We start from the raw sequence: 19985 nt of genomic DNA, 5'->3' as shown, positions 1-19985 counted from the left end.
ACAGGACTTCACTTTCAACTGTAACGTCCTAAAGGACTCACTGGTGAGGACAGAGTTAGACGCCCTCTGCAGATCAGGTTTACAGTAAAAATGTATTAAAATGGGTTAATACTGGGCTATCAGATCGTTACCTGAATGAAGACTGGAAGAGAATAAGGAGGTATTGTCATGTCAGGATACTCATCCTCCTGAACCGGCTCCAGCATCTCTGGAAGATCGGCTCCAGTTCCATCAGGTGCACTCAGGAGATCTTCTCTGGTGGACTGAGCCACTGCAACAAGCTCACCTGCCATCAGTCGTCACCTGGAAAAAGAAGAAGACAGGAGAATGAGTGAGAGAACAGAGGTGCGACCATCATGATCTGACAGTCTGGTTATTGATACAGTATTGTTCAGCAACTGTTCTTGTTGCTTTGAACTAGTTAAAGGCTGCTGAGGAGAGAGCCGGGAACTAGTCTGGACCCGTCTTCCAGACCAACTGATGATCAAATGTCCAATGCTCGATTTGTCTTCAGATATGACGATCCATTCATTTGTTGTTGAGCTCAGCACAATCACTGTTTGGACCCTTGTCTATCCATTACAGAGTCCATGATCACAGGTCCTGTACTGCTTTTAGACAACAATTCCACTGAACAAATTCACCTTGCAACACCACATTATGATATGAGAAAGTCAGAGTAGGAATATCCTGGGAAATTCCAGTTCATGGGAATCTCATGTCCAATCAGAAACCAGTGAAACATTCCAGAGACCCCAGCTGCAGTGTCATGTCCCCTACCTCCTGATGTCCACACTTGCAGAGCATCTGTCCCCCAAAAACGTCGTATTTGTGGACAGGCTGACCAAACACAGGAGTCAGGAGGCTCCAGCTCCTGCCTCTTGGTCTCTGGCCTGTTAAACATACATGTTATCCTGAGCTGACAGGGTCAGCACTCCTTCCCAGCATGACCCTGGGTTCCAGTCTGTAAATGTCCTGGCCCTCCATCACTGACCACTCATTCATTCATCATCTGAATGTTTATACACTGGAACATGGTCCTACTGTAAATGTCAACAAGAAAACTGATGGATCTCTCTGTTAGCTCGAACTGGGAAATTAAATCTGTAGCGTCAACAGGAAATGCATTTACACATAAAGGACTGGAATTGCAATATATTGCAAAAATATACTGTAATATATTACAAAATATAGAAATGGTTGCTGTTTCCAATATATTGCAATACATTGGGGAATATAAATATTAAAGCTCAAAGACATCAGCAGTAGTTCTTCCGTTTATACATCATAACATTGTTTTGGATGTTTTAACAGGATCACACATCGCCAGTAACTATATATAGACACTTAGTAGAAGTGATAAAAGAAAACACACTTGAACCAGCACACGTACAGACTACTGACTTATCCACACACATAAACAGACTACCACTTAAAAAAATACACTTTAAAACACGTTTATATTCATTTCAGTACTTACTTCTGACGTTGTGAATGAAATAAATCTTCCGTGCAGAGTTGTTGACAGCGCTGCAGCGGTTCCGTCAGCGCGTCTGGTTGCACCAATCTGCACTTCTGATTGGACCAGTGAGCTGTCAGTCAAACAGCAGCTCGCCATCCGATTGGACGACAGCCGTCACTAATCAGAAGCTGATTGGCTCCTTTGCCCCACCGTTAGGACCTTGTTCGGAATCTCTTTGATGTGTTAGGACTTGGGTAGGAAGTGTTAGGACTTTGTTAGGAAGCGTTAGGACTTTGTTAGGAGTTGTTAGGACTTGTTAGGAACTGTTAGGACTTCATTTGGCAGGCCATTTACTGCAAGGTGCGGCCACCTCGTCTGTTATGCTGTGTTAGAAATGATCAATAAGTGTGAGAGACTCTGTCACGGAGGCTGGAGGACAGTTAGAGCGACTTCAAGAATCTTCCAGAAACATGTGATTCCTGTAACCTCCAAAGACTCCAACAATATGAGACAGAAACTGGTTCATGTTGAAGACAAAACATCAGGATACATGCAGAGTGATGTCGTTTACATGGCACAGTGATGAGATGAAGATCCTCTCAGGTTCAATGTCCAAAGCCTTAACCCTTTTTGATCAGAGTTTTGTTGTATTGTATTGTATTCTAATCTATTTTAAGATGTCTAGAAGACAAACCCAAAAATTCTATTTTGAAGCAGACTGATACTTTTTCATTGGAACAGATGATTCCAAATTAATCCAATAATTCAAAAAAAGGAAGTTTGTTATATCTCAAAGGAGGCAAATGTCACCCCAAGAACATCATCATGTGAGAGATGTCTATATGAATGCATATAGCAGAGAAAAGCTAGAAAATGTGGAAGAGGACCACGTTAAAAAACGGTTCAAAACGTGATTGTCACATCCAATTAATTGCAGGAAAGAAAATGTATTTTTACAAGAAAATGCAGGCTAATTCTTAACTATTCAGGAAATAAAATGACCACGAAAGAAAACAACCAAAGCAGATTTGTCAGAATAGATTCATATTAGATCCAAAATGTGAGAGGTGTGTGTGCATGTATAATTAGCTGCAAGATTATGTTGAAAAGGGCCGCACTGTATCCACAAAAAAGAGACTTACGTCCAATAAAGAATTTCCATGAAGGAAAATGTATTTTTTGAAGAATTTACAGAGTCATTCTTGATTATTATGGTCAAGGAAAAGCAAGAAAATAAAAATTGCAGACCAATTAAATGATGGACACAATTTGTGTAGATACAGTGTAATTGAGAATGCAGGTTGGTTGTTCATGAACGTCACTTTGTCAGAAGAAAAGAAGGACAAAAATATCACAGCATATGTGTTCTTTAATGGGGAGAAGGAAAAAAAAAAACCTGACCCAGACAGGAAAGATAAGTCCAATTGAAATATATAACTTTGAAATTTGTAGAATGGGACATGAAAAGAGAGTGCAGTGACGCGTGTCCCTGAGACCTTGTTGCTGTGCAGTGCTGTCATTGCAGGAATATGCACGTTTTCAGTCTTGGGCTGAGTCTTTCTTGTATGGAATAGGCTTGTTTTACCTCTGCATGCATGGGTTTACACTGAATTCCTTCCTTTGGATATTAAAACATGTGGTGCAGTTGGAATGGTAAATAAAGTGTGGCAGTGATGGAGGAGCTACCTCTCCAAGCCCATAAATTCTATATTGTTGTTTAGAAGATGGATAAATGTATTGTACTTGAGGCCATATGCATCTTCATTATTCATGCCGTCTTCAGATATCCGCATCCTTTTGGTGTTAATGTATCAACACACATACCCATATGCAACTTTAGTGTGCATGTAAGCACTTCTGATTCTTTCCAGAGGGATTCGATTCCTGCAGATCCTCCGTATGCTCCATGTTGACCGGCAGGGAGGGACTTGGCGTCTCCTTGGCTCGGTTGTCTTCATCCATCGGCAGGTACACAATCATACCTTTAAAAATAAAAACCCACCGCATTCCACTTCACAAACTATCGCCAACCACAAAGCTCCTGGTTATTGTTAGTGAGCTGGAGGCCTTTTATCGGGGGATTAATAGCTTCTCGGCAGTATTTTTCATCAGTATGCAGCATAAAAAGAGCCTTGCCACATGGGAATACATTATATATTTAAAAAGGGTATTCAGCAGAGAACTGCAAGAAATGTAGCACCATGCACGCCACGCACAGGGGGTTTTAAGGCTACAGGCTCATCTGCGAGAGAGGGCTCTGTCATCCTCCAGGGTATCATTCAGCTGAGACACAGAGGTGGCCGTGATTATCCCCAGTGGCCAAGGTGGCTGTCTTTAATGTTCATATAAAAGAGAGAGTGATGAGTGGGGCTTTGAGGATGTTACTCATCCTCGACCACCCACCGTGCCTCCCTGTATCGGCCTTGGCTGATGACCACATTGCCCCCAGGTGAGGATGATCATCCACAGCGTCTGACCTCAGCTGGAAGGAAAGGGGTTGTTTGATGCATTGGAAAAACTGTGGAAAATTGTCGCTCTTTCCCAAACTGATTCCTGACTGTACTTCAGATTGAATGTGTGAGGAATAACTCATGAAGCACTTTTCATGGCAAGGAAATATGTCACAATTCATCCATTGATTTTTTTTTTCCCCTCTCTCTTGCTGATGTCTTTTCTTCTCATAAATCATGCTCAACCAGCCAATTGCTGCACACACCGCAGTGAATCAACGAGCTTATCTGCAGATCCTTCACAGTGAAATTAAAGATGGTTTTGGGAAAGTTTTTTTGGCCACCGTGTTTGACTTAAAGTCTTCTTCCTCTGTTTAAGCACATTGCTTTGAAAGGAGTGCTTTACAGTTCGAAAAAATCGATGAAAAGGTGGCAACCTGTCAGCAGTGGGATTCAAACTTGCAAACCTTTGAACATTAACGCGCTTTTCTAAACTCCAGAGTCGAGGGGACACAATCCTCCCTCACAAAATGTGATTTAAATTCATGTCATGTGGCTTTATATCCGACACCAGTTTGTCTCACACTCAGGGGGGGAGGACAGTTCAACACTGGTGCAGACTGTTGTTGGATTTCTTGGTCCAGCTGCACTTACACCCACCCGCTGTGCTGGGATGTACCTTAATATGGTGCACACTTCACCCAAAACGGACAAATGCGGTCTGAGGAAAGAGTGCAAGATTGACTCTGTGAGAGGCCCGAGTGAATTCACTTCTGATTAAAGGCGCCAGGAGTTGATGCGTTTCACGGAGGGAGCTTTGCTGTGTAGTTATGTTTAATCTTTATTCCATTTCACATTGCAATCAGCTGGGGGTACAGAGTAATCATGTGGCCTCTTAAGGCACCATACAACTCCAGCTGCCACGGGGGAAATACACTGTATTTATCCAGCAGCCAGTGCAGCTGAAGTCATATTGATATCAACCAGCTGGACGCTGATGCATTGCATCTCCAATATTTGCTCCTCTGTGGTTTTTCTTGCTGTCACACACAACTTGAATATTTTGTTGGGTGAGTCTCTTATATAAACGCATGCGAGTGCAGCCCCTCTGTGGTAACAGCTGGAGTTTTTAAAGCCAATGGAGCTTCATTCACTCTAATCAGTATCCAGTCTAGGTTTTATAACAGCATTTAAATACACACTGAGCAGCATTCGAGCACTTATAGCTTGTAAACACAATTTGCACGGTTGCTGCTGGCTGCTTCTCTGGCAGATGGGAATGAATGTGTTTGCCAGGTCACAGCAGCAGCACATCTACTAAACCTCAGGTAGCAACTCAAGGAAAACGCATCCCAGTGCTTTAAAAGCTGTTACTTGCAAGACTTATAGATTTCAAGCAGCGAATATCTTTTAGAGGTGTTACAGGCTCACTCACTATTCACTGCCAAACATTTGGATAACCAGAAATGCACAGAGAAAAAACACTGTCTGCCTTTATGAAGATAAACACAGGCTTTTAGCAAAGAATGGATCATATGTTTCAGATAGCGTGACTGCCGCACCATTCACACAGTCACATAATAAGTTAGCAGTCCAATATAAAATGCTTTAATGTAAATCTATATATCTTTAAATAAAGAGCTGAGTGAACAATTTCGGTAATTATCTAAATTGCCAGCCAGTTCATCCCTGCAATTTTGCAATTTTGGTGAATGACGCTGCTCAAATAAGCGGCAGGAAGAATAAGAAACACAATAATGGATGAAGCTCGTAGCTGCTCCTCCATTTACCTGATGCATAGCCTTTCTTTTCTTCCACTGCTTTTCTTTGTGACGCTTTTAAAAAAGAGCTATTTTTTTTAACATATTAAAATAAATAGTACGTTTCTGATGTAAATGCTAAAAACGTCACTCTCGCTTATTTTTAAGACAAAAAAAGTTCAACCCCTTAAATTTGACTAAAGACAAAAGATAACTCTACGAAGCATACAAATACAGAAAGAAGAGATAAATGCACATTCGAAACACCAACAGATAAATATATATAAAATGAATATTAACAAATGGCTCAGAACAGATCAAAACAGACAGAAGGAATCAGAAACAAGCTATAATGCTTCTTTTAAGGCTAATAAAAGCTTCTGATGTGTTCTTCCTGGTTCTGTCAGTGTGAAACATTGATCATTTGTTGATGAATCAGTTCTGTTGAATTATATTGCTTTCTAACCCAGAGGTTCGTGTTCTTGGGTCTGGGACTTCCTTGGTGTGGTTCCACAGTTTGCATGGGGAACCAGCTTTGCTTGCTTTAGGGTTGTCAAATGACAGTTGTACATGTTTGAGAAAAAAAGCATTAGAAAATATGTTCTGGGTTCTAGAGTGGATTGTGATTTTCATCTTTTGTGATGGCTCCTGCAAATCTGGGCTCGGAGTCCACCGTCTTTTCTTCGAGACAATCAAAGATGAAAAGGTTGGAAAGCATTGGCTTGAAGTAATGTGGGGTTATGTCATGCCACTGCATTCAAACCAATGCCACTTAATTTGTGGTCGTACTCTGCTGCTTTCTCTGCGATTCTTTGAAAAAACATATTAGAGTGACAGTTTTGGGCTGTGACACAAAAGAAATCCTCTCGTTGGGAATTCAGACCAATTTAGTGGCGGGAGTGTGCCGGCTCTCTGAGTGGTTAAACACAGTTTATATCAAGTAGTAGGTGAGTGCACTCAAAGAGCTTCTTTCTTTTTTTTTTTTTTTTTCTACAAAGCCAACGTCCAATTACAGTCAAACAGGATGAGAGCCGGCCCAATTAGACCTTCCGTGCAAATCAAAGACGACTCCTTATTGAATGTGCAATAAGACGCTTTATAGTTATTGTAGTACACTGGGAGAGATCAGCTGTAAGAGCTTCAAACTGATTCATAATGATTAACTGTCCGTCTGAATCCAGTCGACACCCCACAGTGATTATTATTCATCTCGCTGTCAAGTGAAATGCTGTAGAGGCCTCTAATATGAAGATACACACTTTCTTTGTAGTATTGCACAATTGCTGTAAAACTTAAAAAGGTATTTTTAATCTGAATATGGCCAAGAAAGTTTGATTTTAACTTTTAGTTTTATTCTGAAAAGTTATATCTAAGTACTGAGGCAGTTTTCTTTCTGCCTGTGCATTTTTGAATGTCATTTTTTTTTTTAAGATTTTTGTCAAATTTAGAGTTCATCTTATATATATATTATGACTTAAAGTACATTTCACATTCCTGCTACATTAGAATTGTAGCTTTGGTTGGACCAAACAAACAAATGTTTGTGCAGGTTTAGTAGACTCAGTCAGCTGTCAGTGACATCTCAAATTTCATGGGCAGAAAGCATCATTGAAACAACTTCTTTCATAGCACCTGGTTTGAAAATTATTGACAGATGCAAAGCAGTCGGGTCATGTAATTGACTTTGAATACAATCTTATGAGCGGCACAAGTCCACATAAACAAGAATAATACTTTAATCATAATGTCGGTGCAGCACATTTACATGAATATTCACATCCATGTGTCATATCGTCCAAAAACACAGCTGCTTTAGACTACAGCCAGCTGACTGGTAAAGTGATATAACTGAGACATTTTAGCAATCTGGACCGGTTATATCAGAAATGATGCACCGTTCACACAAAGCATCATATCATGCACACTGTCTGCACAGATGTCACTTAACCTTTTTCATCTGATGCATTGCAGGAGCTGATCACCACCTTGTACATCGGCTTCCTGAGCCTGATCTTCTCCTCGTACTTTGTGTACCTGGCAGAGAAAGACGCGGCCAGCGGCTCGGCGCAGTTTGGAAACTATGCCGATGCTCTGTGGTGGGGAGTGGTAAGAATTTATTTGCATGTTTATGTACTTGCAATTAACATAAGTCAGTTTACAAAGTTTCACTCCTTCTTGAGCCAAAAAGAATAAGAATGGACTTTTATTTCATTTCTTATATCGCTGTGTCATCTAAAACTTGAATAAGGTGTCAGATAAAAGTGATAAAAGTGACACTATCTTCTGGTGCTGCTTTAATGGGGTGGTCTCTTGTCATACAGTTAGTGGGTTTTGTGAATAATGAACAGTGTAAAGAGCTGATTTGCATCTATCTTTTATACCAATAAAAAATAGACACAATCTGAAATAACGCAGTTGCATTTCTGCTTCGTAAATTACATTGCATGCAGTGGGTTAGGCCTGGTTTACACGACATTCTTATTGAAAACACTTTTCGCTTTGTAATTTCAGAAAAGTTTCACATGTTTTGCATCAGTGTTTTGAGAACAATGTCTGTGGTGCGCATGCACAGCAGTACACGGAGTTAGAGCACTGACAAAAAGTTCCACCTTGGGAGCCATTTTCCTCATAAAATAAACTAGTATAGCATAAAGACAATCTCAGTAAAAAGGAAGTTCAGATTATTTTTGTCATCTGTCAGATACAATCCTTCACGTTTTTTCTTCGCAAACAGAAAACCTTATCGACTTGGACTGGAGTCTGATCTACAACCTCGATTGCTCATGTGTGATTCAGAAAGTGGTCTGAGCAAACAAAGGTGCAAGGTCGCAACAGCAACAGCCAGCAGGTCACATGGGCATGTTTTTCTTCCAGCAAAGCAGATCAATGTACAGCAGTGATGGGACTTTTAGCTCTTGTAGGAGAGCCGGTTCTTCTGGCTTGGTTCACCATAAAGAGTTGACTCTTTTAGCTCCAAAGTAATATCAACTAATGGACAACCAGGGTGCAAATCATTTTTGTTATTCATAATATTTATTTGTTCTATTGCATGATGTAATGAACATGGAACAAAGTGCCCAGAAATATATACATAAGTAGTAAGAAACTCTTGAGTTTACCATTTTTCATGACAAACTGATTAAACCATCTCCATCAACTAATTGGGTGCATTTTATAGTTGTACATTTGAAAAAAACTGCAGAGGTAAAAGAGTTACAGATGGATAAAGTTTTATACATGCTGGGAATACTCCATAGAATAAAATGAAACACTCAGTAATGTCACATGAAGTACAATAAGTGATGGAAACATATAAAGCTGCATTTTAAAATGAACTTTTGTGTGGAAGATCTTTCATGATGTCCGTAACGATGTAAAAATATTCAATTTGATACATTTATTCCATCACATGCATTGTAATTTAACAAATTGAGCCCATTGATGACTGCATGTCCTCAATTATCCATTCACAATAAAGCAACATAAAGAAGCTTAAAAAAGTGCCGAATGCATTATAAATGAAAACTTGGGAAACAAATAGAAAAACAACGTTCAGCTAACAGTCTTTGGAAATCACATAAAACCGTGCCTTGAATTTCTTTAGTTGTGTGAAATTACGGCTCTGAAACCAAGATTTCAAGATTGCTTTTGAGACATTTCTGACATTTGAATGAAAAATCACAACAACAGTGGAGGACACAGACGAGACTTGGGTAGATTTGGTACAATACAGCAGTTGAGTGGTTTGTGTTTGTAGTCTGTTGAATCATGAGACTCAAATGCCAGCCCATCGGTTTGTCACTAATATATTTTGAACCTGCAGCAAACGATCCATGCAGGACAACTTGCTTTTGTTTTGAGGCTGGCAGGTTGATTTTTCCTCTGTACTTCGGCCCCCCTGTGTTGTAATATTTTCCAAAATACAGTGTTAAAATATTTGAGTTTCACTCACCATTATTATACAAAACCTGTAAAGAAACACAAGAATTCAAGCAGAGCAGAGCAGTAGTTCATCGAACCCAGCCACATGCACAACTATGAGAAAATTTGCATTCATACGTGGGTTTTTGGACTGAAGGAGGAAACCTAAGTATCCACAGGGAGAACATGCAAACCCAACATTGGATGATCCAACCTATGTCTTTCAAGTGAAGCGGTAAGAGTGCTAACCACTACACCACCATATAAAACACTGCTTTCAATTAAGATCTCCAATGATATTGAACGGAATTGAGTCGCTCCGACTTTCCAAGTTGCTCAATCGGCCCTCCAGGAGAAACGAGTTTCCCACCCGAGCACATGCTGCAGTCACTCTGTAGCTTCTAGACTTAAGTGAATTGTAGTGGCCGGTTTGTCTGTGCCTCAGCTGTCACTGACTAACTTTTAAAAGATGGTTGGACGGGTGAAATTAATCACAGAATATTTCCTCCTCCTCTCCGGAGAGAGGCACCTCAGGTAGCCCCGCAGTTTGCCTTTGCATAAAGCAGAGCCGGTGACATGAAGAGCCACCCTGTTTGTTTTAATGCCTGCCAGCACCTCCAAAGCTTGATAATGACTACAATACATCTTGTTTGTTTAACCTGTACAGAAACTTATTGGGAGGTTTATTGCTGCTAAATTTATCTTGGCTGGATGCGGGGAAACAGGCTCCGTTTGCTCTCTGTTTACACGCCTTTATCCTGCAGATAACTGCCTGATTGTTATTCTTTCATAGCAGCGATGTCAATCATCTCGTACAACTGAAGGCTTCATTAAACATAAATCATTTTACTTGCTTCAATGGCGTGGCACCGTTCTGTAATTACAATTACAATAATATTATTACTAGTGGTTGTTATTGGCTGCCTGAGCAGATCCTGTTGTTTCATTGTGGTGATTTTCTGGATACTGTGGATTGAGTTTAGCAGCTTTTCGAAAAGTATGATATTGCAGAAAACACTGCTGAGCTCCATTTTAGCGAGTGAAAGGTCAAATATAGACTGTTTTTTTTTTCTTCATCTGTACTACTGTTGTTTCAGTAGGAGTGAGGAGGAAACCCACCGGGGCACATCCAGTGGGCTGCTAATACAAGCAAGCAAAACAAGTAGTGGAGAGGATAAGGGATGAAAATGTATTTTCAGACAATAATTCACCACCCACATGGCTTCTTGGGAACTTCAGAGACTCTGATATTAAAAAATACACATGCACGTCCAGCGGAGTCAACAACTTTTCTCATATAAATGGAAGTATTATCAAATATTTACACAATATTTATCAAAGGTTTAATGTGATTTCGTATCTGCACCCCCTGCTCTGATATTCCTACTGTGTCTTTTCACTGCACTGAGATGTAAGAGAGAGTCAAAGAGGTGAAAGAAATCAGAGATGCTTTCGGAGCTTGTGGGAAAACACAGGCTCATGCCCCACAGACAAGACTCCGAGCAGATTTAGTGCAAACACCCGGAGCATGCTTGAGTCTTTGGGGTCAAGTGTCAGTCAAGCAACAAATCTGTTTAGTCATATCTATGACACTCGGTTTTTACTGTTCCATGTGGAGTCTGTAGTGCTGATAGCCAGTTCAAAAGACAAAAAAATATCTGACACATTAGGGTTTTCTTTATTAACCACACTAACAAAACTGCACAGATGGAAAAGGTCGAGCCATTAAAGAGTTACGACTCCCACATAAAATTACTGATGGGCAGTAAATAAATGAGTGGAGATTAATTCAAGCGATAACATTGATATTCTGTGTGTTTTATTATATTTTCCAGTTCCATTTCTCTTATTATTAATGCTGCTTTTTATCAAAGGATTTCATCTACTATATTATTCTAAGGATAATTATTATATATCAACCTTATTACTATTACAGGAAGGCAAAAAATGCCCTACATGATCAAAAATTAATGCGTGGGTTTGTGTATGTACTTGCATACATAAAATTAAGAACACAGAGCGATGGAATGAAACGAGCTGACCAATGCATGCCTTCAACCAGAGGCCCAAAATGTAAGAGGCTGACTCACAGCTTACAAGAGGCCGCAGTCCGGCCAACGAAAAAATTGTAAAAAATTTCATAGAAACCTTTTTTTTTTAAAATCCAACACATTTCTTAAGAGTGTCAGACACAACACTGAGATCCGAGCTGAGATATCAGTGTTCTGAAAGCTAGCTACATTGTTGCTATCAGTCTAGCCTCAGAGCCATGCTAACAGGATGAGTTTGAAGAAAAGAAAAAAAAAGTAAGGATAATGTAATAGTCATAGAAGAAGGGTTTTTTGGGGGGGATTTCACTGTATTTTTCACGAAGATTTAATTAAAACTGACTTTGAGACTTTATATGTAGTATCATGTATACTCTGCTGCGCCAAACTAAGAAAAACTTTAAAGTTTATTTTACTGGACCGGTCCACTCAAGATGAAATTGGCCGCATGAGCTTCCTGAACCAAAAATGAATTTGTGATATAGTTCAATGCGGGCCTTTAACCATTCAGTGAAATGATAAAAAGCTGAATAAAAGTGATTAAGTATGAACAATAATAAGGAAATTGAGAATAACAGTAAAAAAAAAAACTAAAAGTGTACAAATGTGTGACAGATTAAAAAAAAGTTAAATGCATTGATGCATACTTCCATAAATATACTTTTGTATCTCAAATGCTCACTGTAATATACTGTGTGTTGCCATCTGGGCTATCTTCAGTTATTGTTTTCTTGTTCTTGATGTCTGTTTTTAAGGTAACAGTGACTACAATCGGTTACGGGGACAAAGTGCCACAGACCTGGATCGGGAAGACCATTGCGTCCTGTTTCTCTGTTTTTGCCATCTCCTTCTTCGCTCTGCCGGCTGTGAGTAGAGAGATAACTCCCTCAGCAAGAGCATCTTTCAGGCCGGGCTGTCGCATCGTGTCCTCTCAGTTCAGCAACTGCACAAGACAGACCTACTTCAAAGTTCATTTATTTTGCTCTGAGACACGCAATTACAGGCCAGCCTGTAAAATTGGGTTAAAAAATAGGAATAGGCAAGTGGTTTCCATTACTAATTTATGGATTACTCCTTGGCTCAGATTTTGTAGCAGTGTGTATCAAATTCAAGTATTCCTGTTTGTGGAGAGAGTGATTTCTATTTTCTTGCATTCGGGAGTGCGTTGCTCCTTTAAATCTTGTGTTTTTACTCCTGTCTTGGATCATTCTGCTTGCCTGTAGCTGTCTGCACGGGAGTTAATGAGCTGCAGCTCCACTGTGCTCTTGTTCTCAGGGCATCTTAGGTTCGGGTTTTGCCCTGAAGGTGCAGCAGAAGCAAAGACAAAAGCACTTCAACAGACAGATCCCTGCAGCTGCATGCCTCATTCAGGTATTTGACCAGAAAACACTCAAACACAACTCCAAAACAGCCAGGGGAGTGAACCGTCTCCCAGTCCCAGTCTTATTATTGAGACCATCCTTTCATGTAACACTCTTTTATTTCTTGCACGCCAGACATATTGGTATGAAATTTGTCCAGCCCAACCAACATATTGCTATTTTCATGCCTTTTTGCAGACGTCTTGGAGATGTTTCGCAGTGGAGAACTTTGATTCGGCCACCTTCAAAATGTTTTTGAGGAAGAGATCCCACATCCCTGCCTCTTCATTGTCCTCCCCGAAACCCAAGAAATCGGTTTGTAATCATTTTATAGGTGTGACTCGGCTAAATCAAGCACAAAGTGAAGCAACAGCCTTGCAATACTGTGAAATTTGTTGTGTACTAGTTAGTGCTCACACCTCCCACCTTCAAGTCCAAGCTAATAACAGGTTATTTACATTTTTCATCAGAGAGAGCCTGTAAAGAAAACATGCAGCTCACCCGAGGTCCTTGCTAACCTTTTGTACAAGCCACAAAGACTACATTAGTTTTTTTTTCTTCCTTTTTTGTTAAAAACAACAGCTGTTCCAAGTCCATTCACACTGTTTAAGCGAGAGCAGCAGACACAACACAAATGTGAACGCCGAGTCAAGAGGTCAGCGATGCCGCAGTGAAAGCCGTACTGCTCCAGAGGTAGCATTGGCATCAAAACCACACTGTGATGGGGATGCTTGGAAAAACTTGCACACTGAAGGTTGAGGGGTTTTTCCCACATTAACCTAAAGAGAAACACTGTGTCAGAAAGGATTAGCGAGCGTCCGGCAGATTTAAAACGCACAAAAAAAAATGTAAGTCGCATAATGGAAGAGATATGGTTTTGGGACATTTGGTTATATTTTTACGTTGCTGAGAAGAGCATGACGTTTAAACTGCGTGTTTCATCTTGTTTCTGCCACATTAAAAGATATTTGATTAGTGGTTGACTTTTCCATGAATGTATTTCTTGCAGTGAAGAAGATAAACAAATTATAATTTTAGTTGTAATTATTTGAGAAATAGACACAGTCCATGCATAGAACAGGACAAATTACAGAAGGTACACAATATAATACATTGTTAAATAAAACATTAACACTGTAATGATAGCAAGTTATTGCATCTTGCCTTCAGTAGCTTTTCCACCGCTGTAACTGGGATTCAAACATCAGTTCCCACATGCTGAAAATTAAAACTTAACCTGTAGTGCACCGGATAATTTGCCATTTTATTCTAAGAGTTGCTAAAAAGTGCCAATCTGATGTGTGATATTTATGCAAAATAATAGGAACATTAATATTTAATGAGACACTGTTTTACTTACAAATAAACACATTCATCCATCCTGACAGAGTTTGTGAAATGTTTTTTTTCAGATATTTCTCTTTAGCAATGAGAAGCTCAGCTTGAAAGAAACTGTAATATAGGAATGAGTCAGCGTGATGCCAACTGTGCACAAATTCAAGGAGGCTAGAATCAAAACAAATTAATTAATGAGTTTGCATTATCAAACCAGTGTCACATTAGACTGAAAATGAGATACAAATCCAACGAGGTGACAGAACTTGATGCTTAATCATCATTGCAGGGAAAAGGTGCCCTTGCTAGTGTAAAAAAAGAAAAATCAAAAAATGTAAAAAAAATTCTGAGACAAGAAAAATTGGAGTGAAGAAAAAGATCAGTGCTGATACTGATTATCTAATAACATGGCTGTTTGAGTAACTCAGCCTGCTGATACATGAATTGAGGGATGCTGGCTTCATGTCAGATTACAGTTAAAATGTCCTCCGTCATAATTTTCAACATGAAACTATAAATTGGTAGTTGGACTGAGCCGACACTCACAGTGTTTCTTTTAGAACCTTAGTATTACGTGTTCACTGTCAGAAAAAAAAAGAATGTACTGTGACAACATCTATTTTATTTTCTACAGCTTGCAAAGTCATTTGGCTGAAAGCACAAACCTCCCTGATTTTCAATGTACAATTCACAGCGTTCTGCTGTTGTGCCTCTGCTGCGTTGCACCATTAAAAACACTCAATTCAGCAGTGATGTTTGAATTTCTCCTGCAGGTGAAGATAAGGAGGAAGCACAAGAGCAATGAAAAGGACAATGGCCCTACATCTCCCACAATTCCCAGCATCATTTACGATTCTGCACTCGACAGCGGGAGAGAGCTGAGTTCAGATGTTTACAGCACCGTGGGCACAGGTACAGCGCCAGCATTCCAATTAGCCTCAACTAAGATTTTATTAGTAGGTTGCAGTCCACTATTTTAATATGATGTAATATTTCATATATCCCCTTTTTTTTATGTGACAATATGGCCTTAATGTCACCAGTAATAACAATCCAGCTCCCTCATCTGTCCATTCCACTGTCAGTGTACTCACTATCGTTAGTTTTTTGTGTATTGTTCTCTGCTTGGATGCGTGTGTGTGTGGTTACATGACAAAAACAAAGATTGTGTAGAAAATCGTGTGAAATACTGGGAGTAGTTTACCGTAAATCCTCTTAAAGTAGCCGGGGCTTTTATTTCTCTCAACTGTAGCTGGCACCAGGCTTTTAATGGGAGGAGGCATGTATAAGAGAGAGGCTTGTATTTTAAAATTTTCAAAAAGAGCAGGAAGATCTTAAGTGTCAATTTGAACCCAGTAAAATGTACTGAGCTCATTTATTTTTTTCAATCAATGTGAAAAAATTAAATCTCAACATCGAGCTTAATGTTTTCTGTCCCTCCGCCATTTTTACCGGATGCGTGTAATACACACAGTTGCCATAGCAGGAGGATTGGCGCTGTAGCACAGACTACTGTCAGTACAGCGCTGTAGCTTTTATGAGATTTTTTTCAAAGATGCAACCGGTCATTAAAGGAAACGGGCTTTTAATGGAATACAGGTCATTATTAGAGGATTTACGGTATGCCCATAGGCTGATGTATGATGCGCAGTGTGATTTACACATCTGAAAGACTTTGCTTTCTTGTAACATCTACATGTGAAAAGGAAGTGCATTTCTTTCACTGGCTCCACATGACCTCTATATGTTTTCTTCTGAGTCCCTTCTGTTGCTGATCTTCCAGATTCAATATTTATTTTTTGTGTCCACAATCCACTTTATTCTCTGTAATGCTTTAATATATTTGACAACTTCTTCCACCAACATGTCTAATTCATAACATCACTTTTCATTTTGTACATGCGAGGCTTGTTGCTGGTGTTGTACAAACTCACTTTCATGTCGAACCAGGGACATCGCTCTCCCTGACGTCACTCACGAGGTCGTACTGGGGAGCTTTTCCCAGTACAAGTATGGGTAATTGCACAGTTTCAGATCGAATAACTGATACTGGTGTCAGTGCATTCCTAATTATAATGCTAAAAACATTAAACCAAAATCAATACTTGAGTTTTAGGGGGAGGACACTTTGGGACTGTCCTCATTTCCGGAGAACATTTATCTGAACAAGAAAAACAGTCAAGAATACACGTGTTTGTCTTGCATGCTTATTACTGGAGGTGTGCCTTTTAGAATACATGGCTGCATCCATGCATGACAGATGAAACCAGTGTGTGTGTGTGTGTGTGTGTGTGTGTGTGTGTGTGTGTGTGTGTGTGTGTGTGTGTGTGTGTGTGTGTGTGTGTGTGTGTGTGTGTGTGTGGTCCCTCAAGGTGCACGGCGCACATGGAAAGTAAAGGAATCCCTCCATAAGTGTTGACGCAGCTGCAAATCAACCGTTCACTGAAGTTTCAATTAACTGCAAAAATATGGGAGTTGAACTTCAGATGTGGGTCTGTAGCCACAGGAGACGACGGGGACAAAGACCAAACATTAAAGATAGATGAGCACATTGAAGCATTAAAGCGTGAGCTCGCATTGATGAGTCTGGACTCCTGTTGTGATGCGCTGAACTCACAAAGGTCCACACAGCACACAGCTCTGCCGAATCAATAACAGAGAACTGAGTGTGATATCAAGAAGCGATTCCAATCAATACAGTATCCTTCCAGTGTCATTTAAGGTACCCTCTGTTTGTGGGCTTCACATCCTTCTATCAATTTCTTTGATTTGAATTCTAACTGATTCTGAGATGAAATATTGGCAGCAGTGCAGCAGAAACTTAACTCATTGTGTCAGCGTCTGTCCTGACTGTCATCCGTAATGCTTACATAATTAAATATTGATTGGATAATCGTAAGGTTTTGCTCAGACATTGAGTGTCTCAAGAGGAAGAATCACAATGAATGGGATGATTCTTGAACGATTTACTTGTTGTGTGATGAGCAGGCGGCAATTCATGGATGGATGGACGAATGGATGGATGAGAAGAAAGATATATTAAGGCTCCATTTACATGACAACTGTTGGCAATGATTCCAATGAAAACACATTGTTTTTGCATTTTTCAGTTCATATAAATTTAGCATTTAAGGGTTTGAAAACATTGTCAACATGGAAATGTCAGATTATAACATTGCTAGCATGTCAGCTCAAGAAACAAAATGTGCTCCGTGAGATTTGGTGCCATCTGAGTATTCTGAGACTAAGCCAACTGTCTTCTTCTTTTTGTTTCTTTTATTTTACATGGATAGATTGAAAGGTAGAAAAGTACATTTGTTATATCCGAGGGAGAAATCTGACTACATCATTTGAGTCAGTTTGATTTAAAAAAAAAAAAAAAAAAGTTCATATTTGCATTGTATTCAAGATCATCTTCAAAGCTGCCCCGTGCTTTTTCCCACTCAGTCTCCATGTTTATTCATCCTTTCTTCACTGATTCTGTCCTTTAATGTTACCTCATTTTCTCATTGGGCATTGAAAAGATTTACATGGACAAAATGATTCATCATCGTCATCATTATTAGCAAAGCTGTATGGAGCACATTAATGGACATTCTGTTCATGGAAGATGATTAAAGTGAGATCATGGAGCGGGCAGTGTGTTTACTGCCTCGGATGAGTTCAGCACGGACACTTTTAGCACATCTGTGATAGGTAAACATGTAATTGGATTGTACTCTTTGTAGTGTCGAGTTATATAACGTCTCTCTCACCAGCTGGTGAAGTGAAAAGCCTGCTCTGGTTTGTGACTGTCACCAACGTGATTGTGCAAATGCAACAACGGGCACAATGTAATTTGCCTCCTGCATGCAGATGTTTGCATGTCTATTCACTTGGCGTACGCTGGATATCAGCGTCTTTGATTCAAAGCGAGATTGATGCGACAGGTCGCTCTGCACAACTAACATCCACGGCGCGCTGCTTTTAACTCTGAATCATTTTTGCCAGATTGCCACGTTGCCATCTGGTGTGTGCTTGTCTTGACTGAATGCACACAATGACGGTGGCTTCAGAGCTCGGCTGCTTGCACAGTGCCATCGGATAGCGCTATGATAAATGTGTTTTCATGACCAGTTCAGTTTTACTTAAAAGCTGATCTGTAGAATGAAGTCGAACTTCCTGTAGATAAGGGCATTTCTTGATAATCTACAGAATACGGGTGCAGCTATGAGTCAGTCACACAGCCACTTAAATGTGGACAGCACACTGTTGATCTGCACTTGCATGTGTCCTTCAGTATTCATTTCTTTTCAAGATTGCCACTTCAGTTCAAATTGTTCATCTTCCTTGGTCAGTTTTTCCACTGCTATATCTAATTTAATAAGATCCGGTATAAAACACACTAAATTGCATGGTCCTGCCAATAGCTGACAGTTTCATTTTGGGTGCTCTTTGTAGGCAATCAGCTCGTGAGTGACAACAGACACCAGTATTAGGACCCTGTTTACACGTTTCAAGTGAAAGCACTTGGCTTTTGCATTTTTGTGAGAGAAAAGTTTTATGCTTACACAGCAGCATTATGAAAACAGTATGTTTTTACACAAAAATAGCAGAAATGCCGAAAACAATCTGGAAACAGCAACGGATTGTATGGAGTTCTGAGTCCGCAGAAGTGCGAATAAAGATTATATTTTTTTGCAACGTTACAGTCTTACTTTGGAATTGATTAAATTAATTGTTTTCCTAAAAAATCGAACATGCAATGTATTCCAAGTTTGCATATTTATTCAGAAATTACTTGTACATAGACTCATTACTCTAATCATGAAGCTCAAGTTTGACCTCAGGTGCTTCCTCTTTACACTGATGATAATTTAGATGTTTTGGCGTCTTCACTGAAGAGTGCATGTGGTCAATTCAGTTGATTTGGCATAATTCGGAAAGGCACACACCTATTTACACAGCCGTGTTGTAGTCGAAACCATTTAACCTGAGGGGGTGGGGAATGATATTGAGCAAGTACATTTCAGTCATTCCTTCTGTCCTTCCTCATTTATTTATTTATTCATTTATTTATTTATTTGGACAAGCCGAGTGACCATGGGGTTTGAGAGCCCAACCACTTACATAACAGTATTCTTACAATGACCACACTATACTGCTACTACTTGTTTAATTAAAATGAGCAAAAAAAAAAAAAACAAAATTTGAGAAAAGACTGATCAAAAAGGAGACAGAAAACATCTCCAAATAAAATTCTTGGCTGAGGAAATGCCTCTCATGAATAGAAATTGTATATTAATTTGTTATCACGACCGGTGTTTTCACGTGATCTGAAGTTGATTAAACTATTCTTTTTTTCCAAACTCACCTCGCCTGTGTTGTCTTGTCCTCTCTTCATGTTCTGTCCTTGGATGTGGTTGAGCAGGACTCCACACTCCTGGAGGATGTGGTGAGCCACTGTTAGTGTCCATGTTGTGCACGCAGCCTCTGCACACTCTCCGTCCTCCGTCAGTGTCTGATTTCTAACAGCCCACAGCTGTTTTCCCATCTTAAGCCCAACAACAACACGTTACGCTCATCACAGCACACATTATGCTTTGAAATGCTGTTTTGTTTTCTTGATAACACTTCTAATAATAATGAAAAAGCATCTTGAGCACAAC

General features: G+C 39.7%; 1 protein-coding gene across 1 annotated transcript in view; it reads left to right on the top strand.

Annotated features, from left to right (window-relative positions):
- kcnq1.1 (potassium voltage-gated channel, KQT-like subfamily, member 1.1) overlaps positions 1 to 19985 on the top strand; it is a 63681-nt gene that overhangs the window by 28480 nt on the left and 15216 nt on the right. Inside the window, exons 5-10 of the mRNA XM_030094107.1 lie at positions 3334 to 3430; positions 7644 to 7778; positions 12397 to 12507; positions 12917 to 13012; positions 13201 to 13317; positions 15111 to 15249. Of these exons, the coding sequence (XP_029949967.1) occupies positions 3334 to 3430; positions 7644 to 7778; positions 12397 to 12507; positions 12917 to 13012; positions 13201 to 13317; positions 15111 to 15249 (695 nt within the window). The remainder of the gene's footprint in view (positions 1 to 3333; positions 3431 to 7643; positions 7779 to 12396; positions 12508 to 12916; positions 13013 to 13200; positions 13318 to 15110; positions 15250 to 19985) is intronic.

This window comes from Salarias fasciatus, chromosome 1, assembly GCF_902148845.1.
Source record: "Salarias fasciatus chromosome 1, fSalaFa1.1, whole genome shotgun sequence".
Lineage (NCBI taxonomy): Eukaryota > Metazoa > Chordata > Actinopteri > Blenniiformes > Blenniidae > Salarias > Salarias fasciatus.
This window is presented reverse-complemented; position numbering and strand designations above follow the sequence as displayed.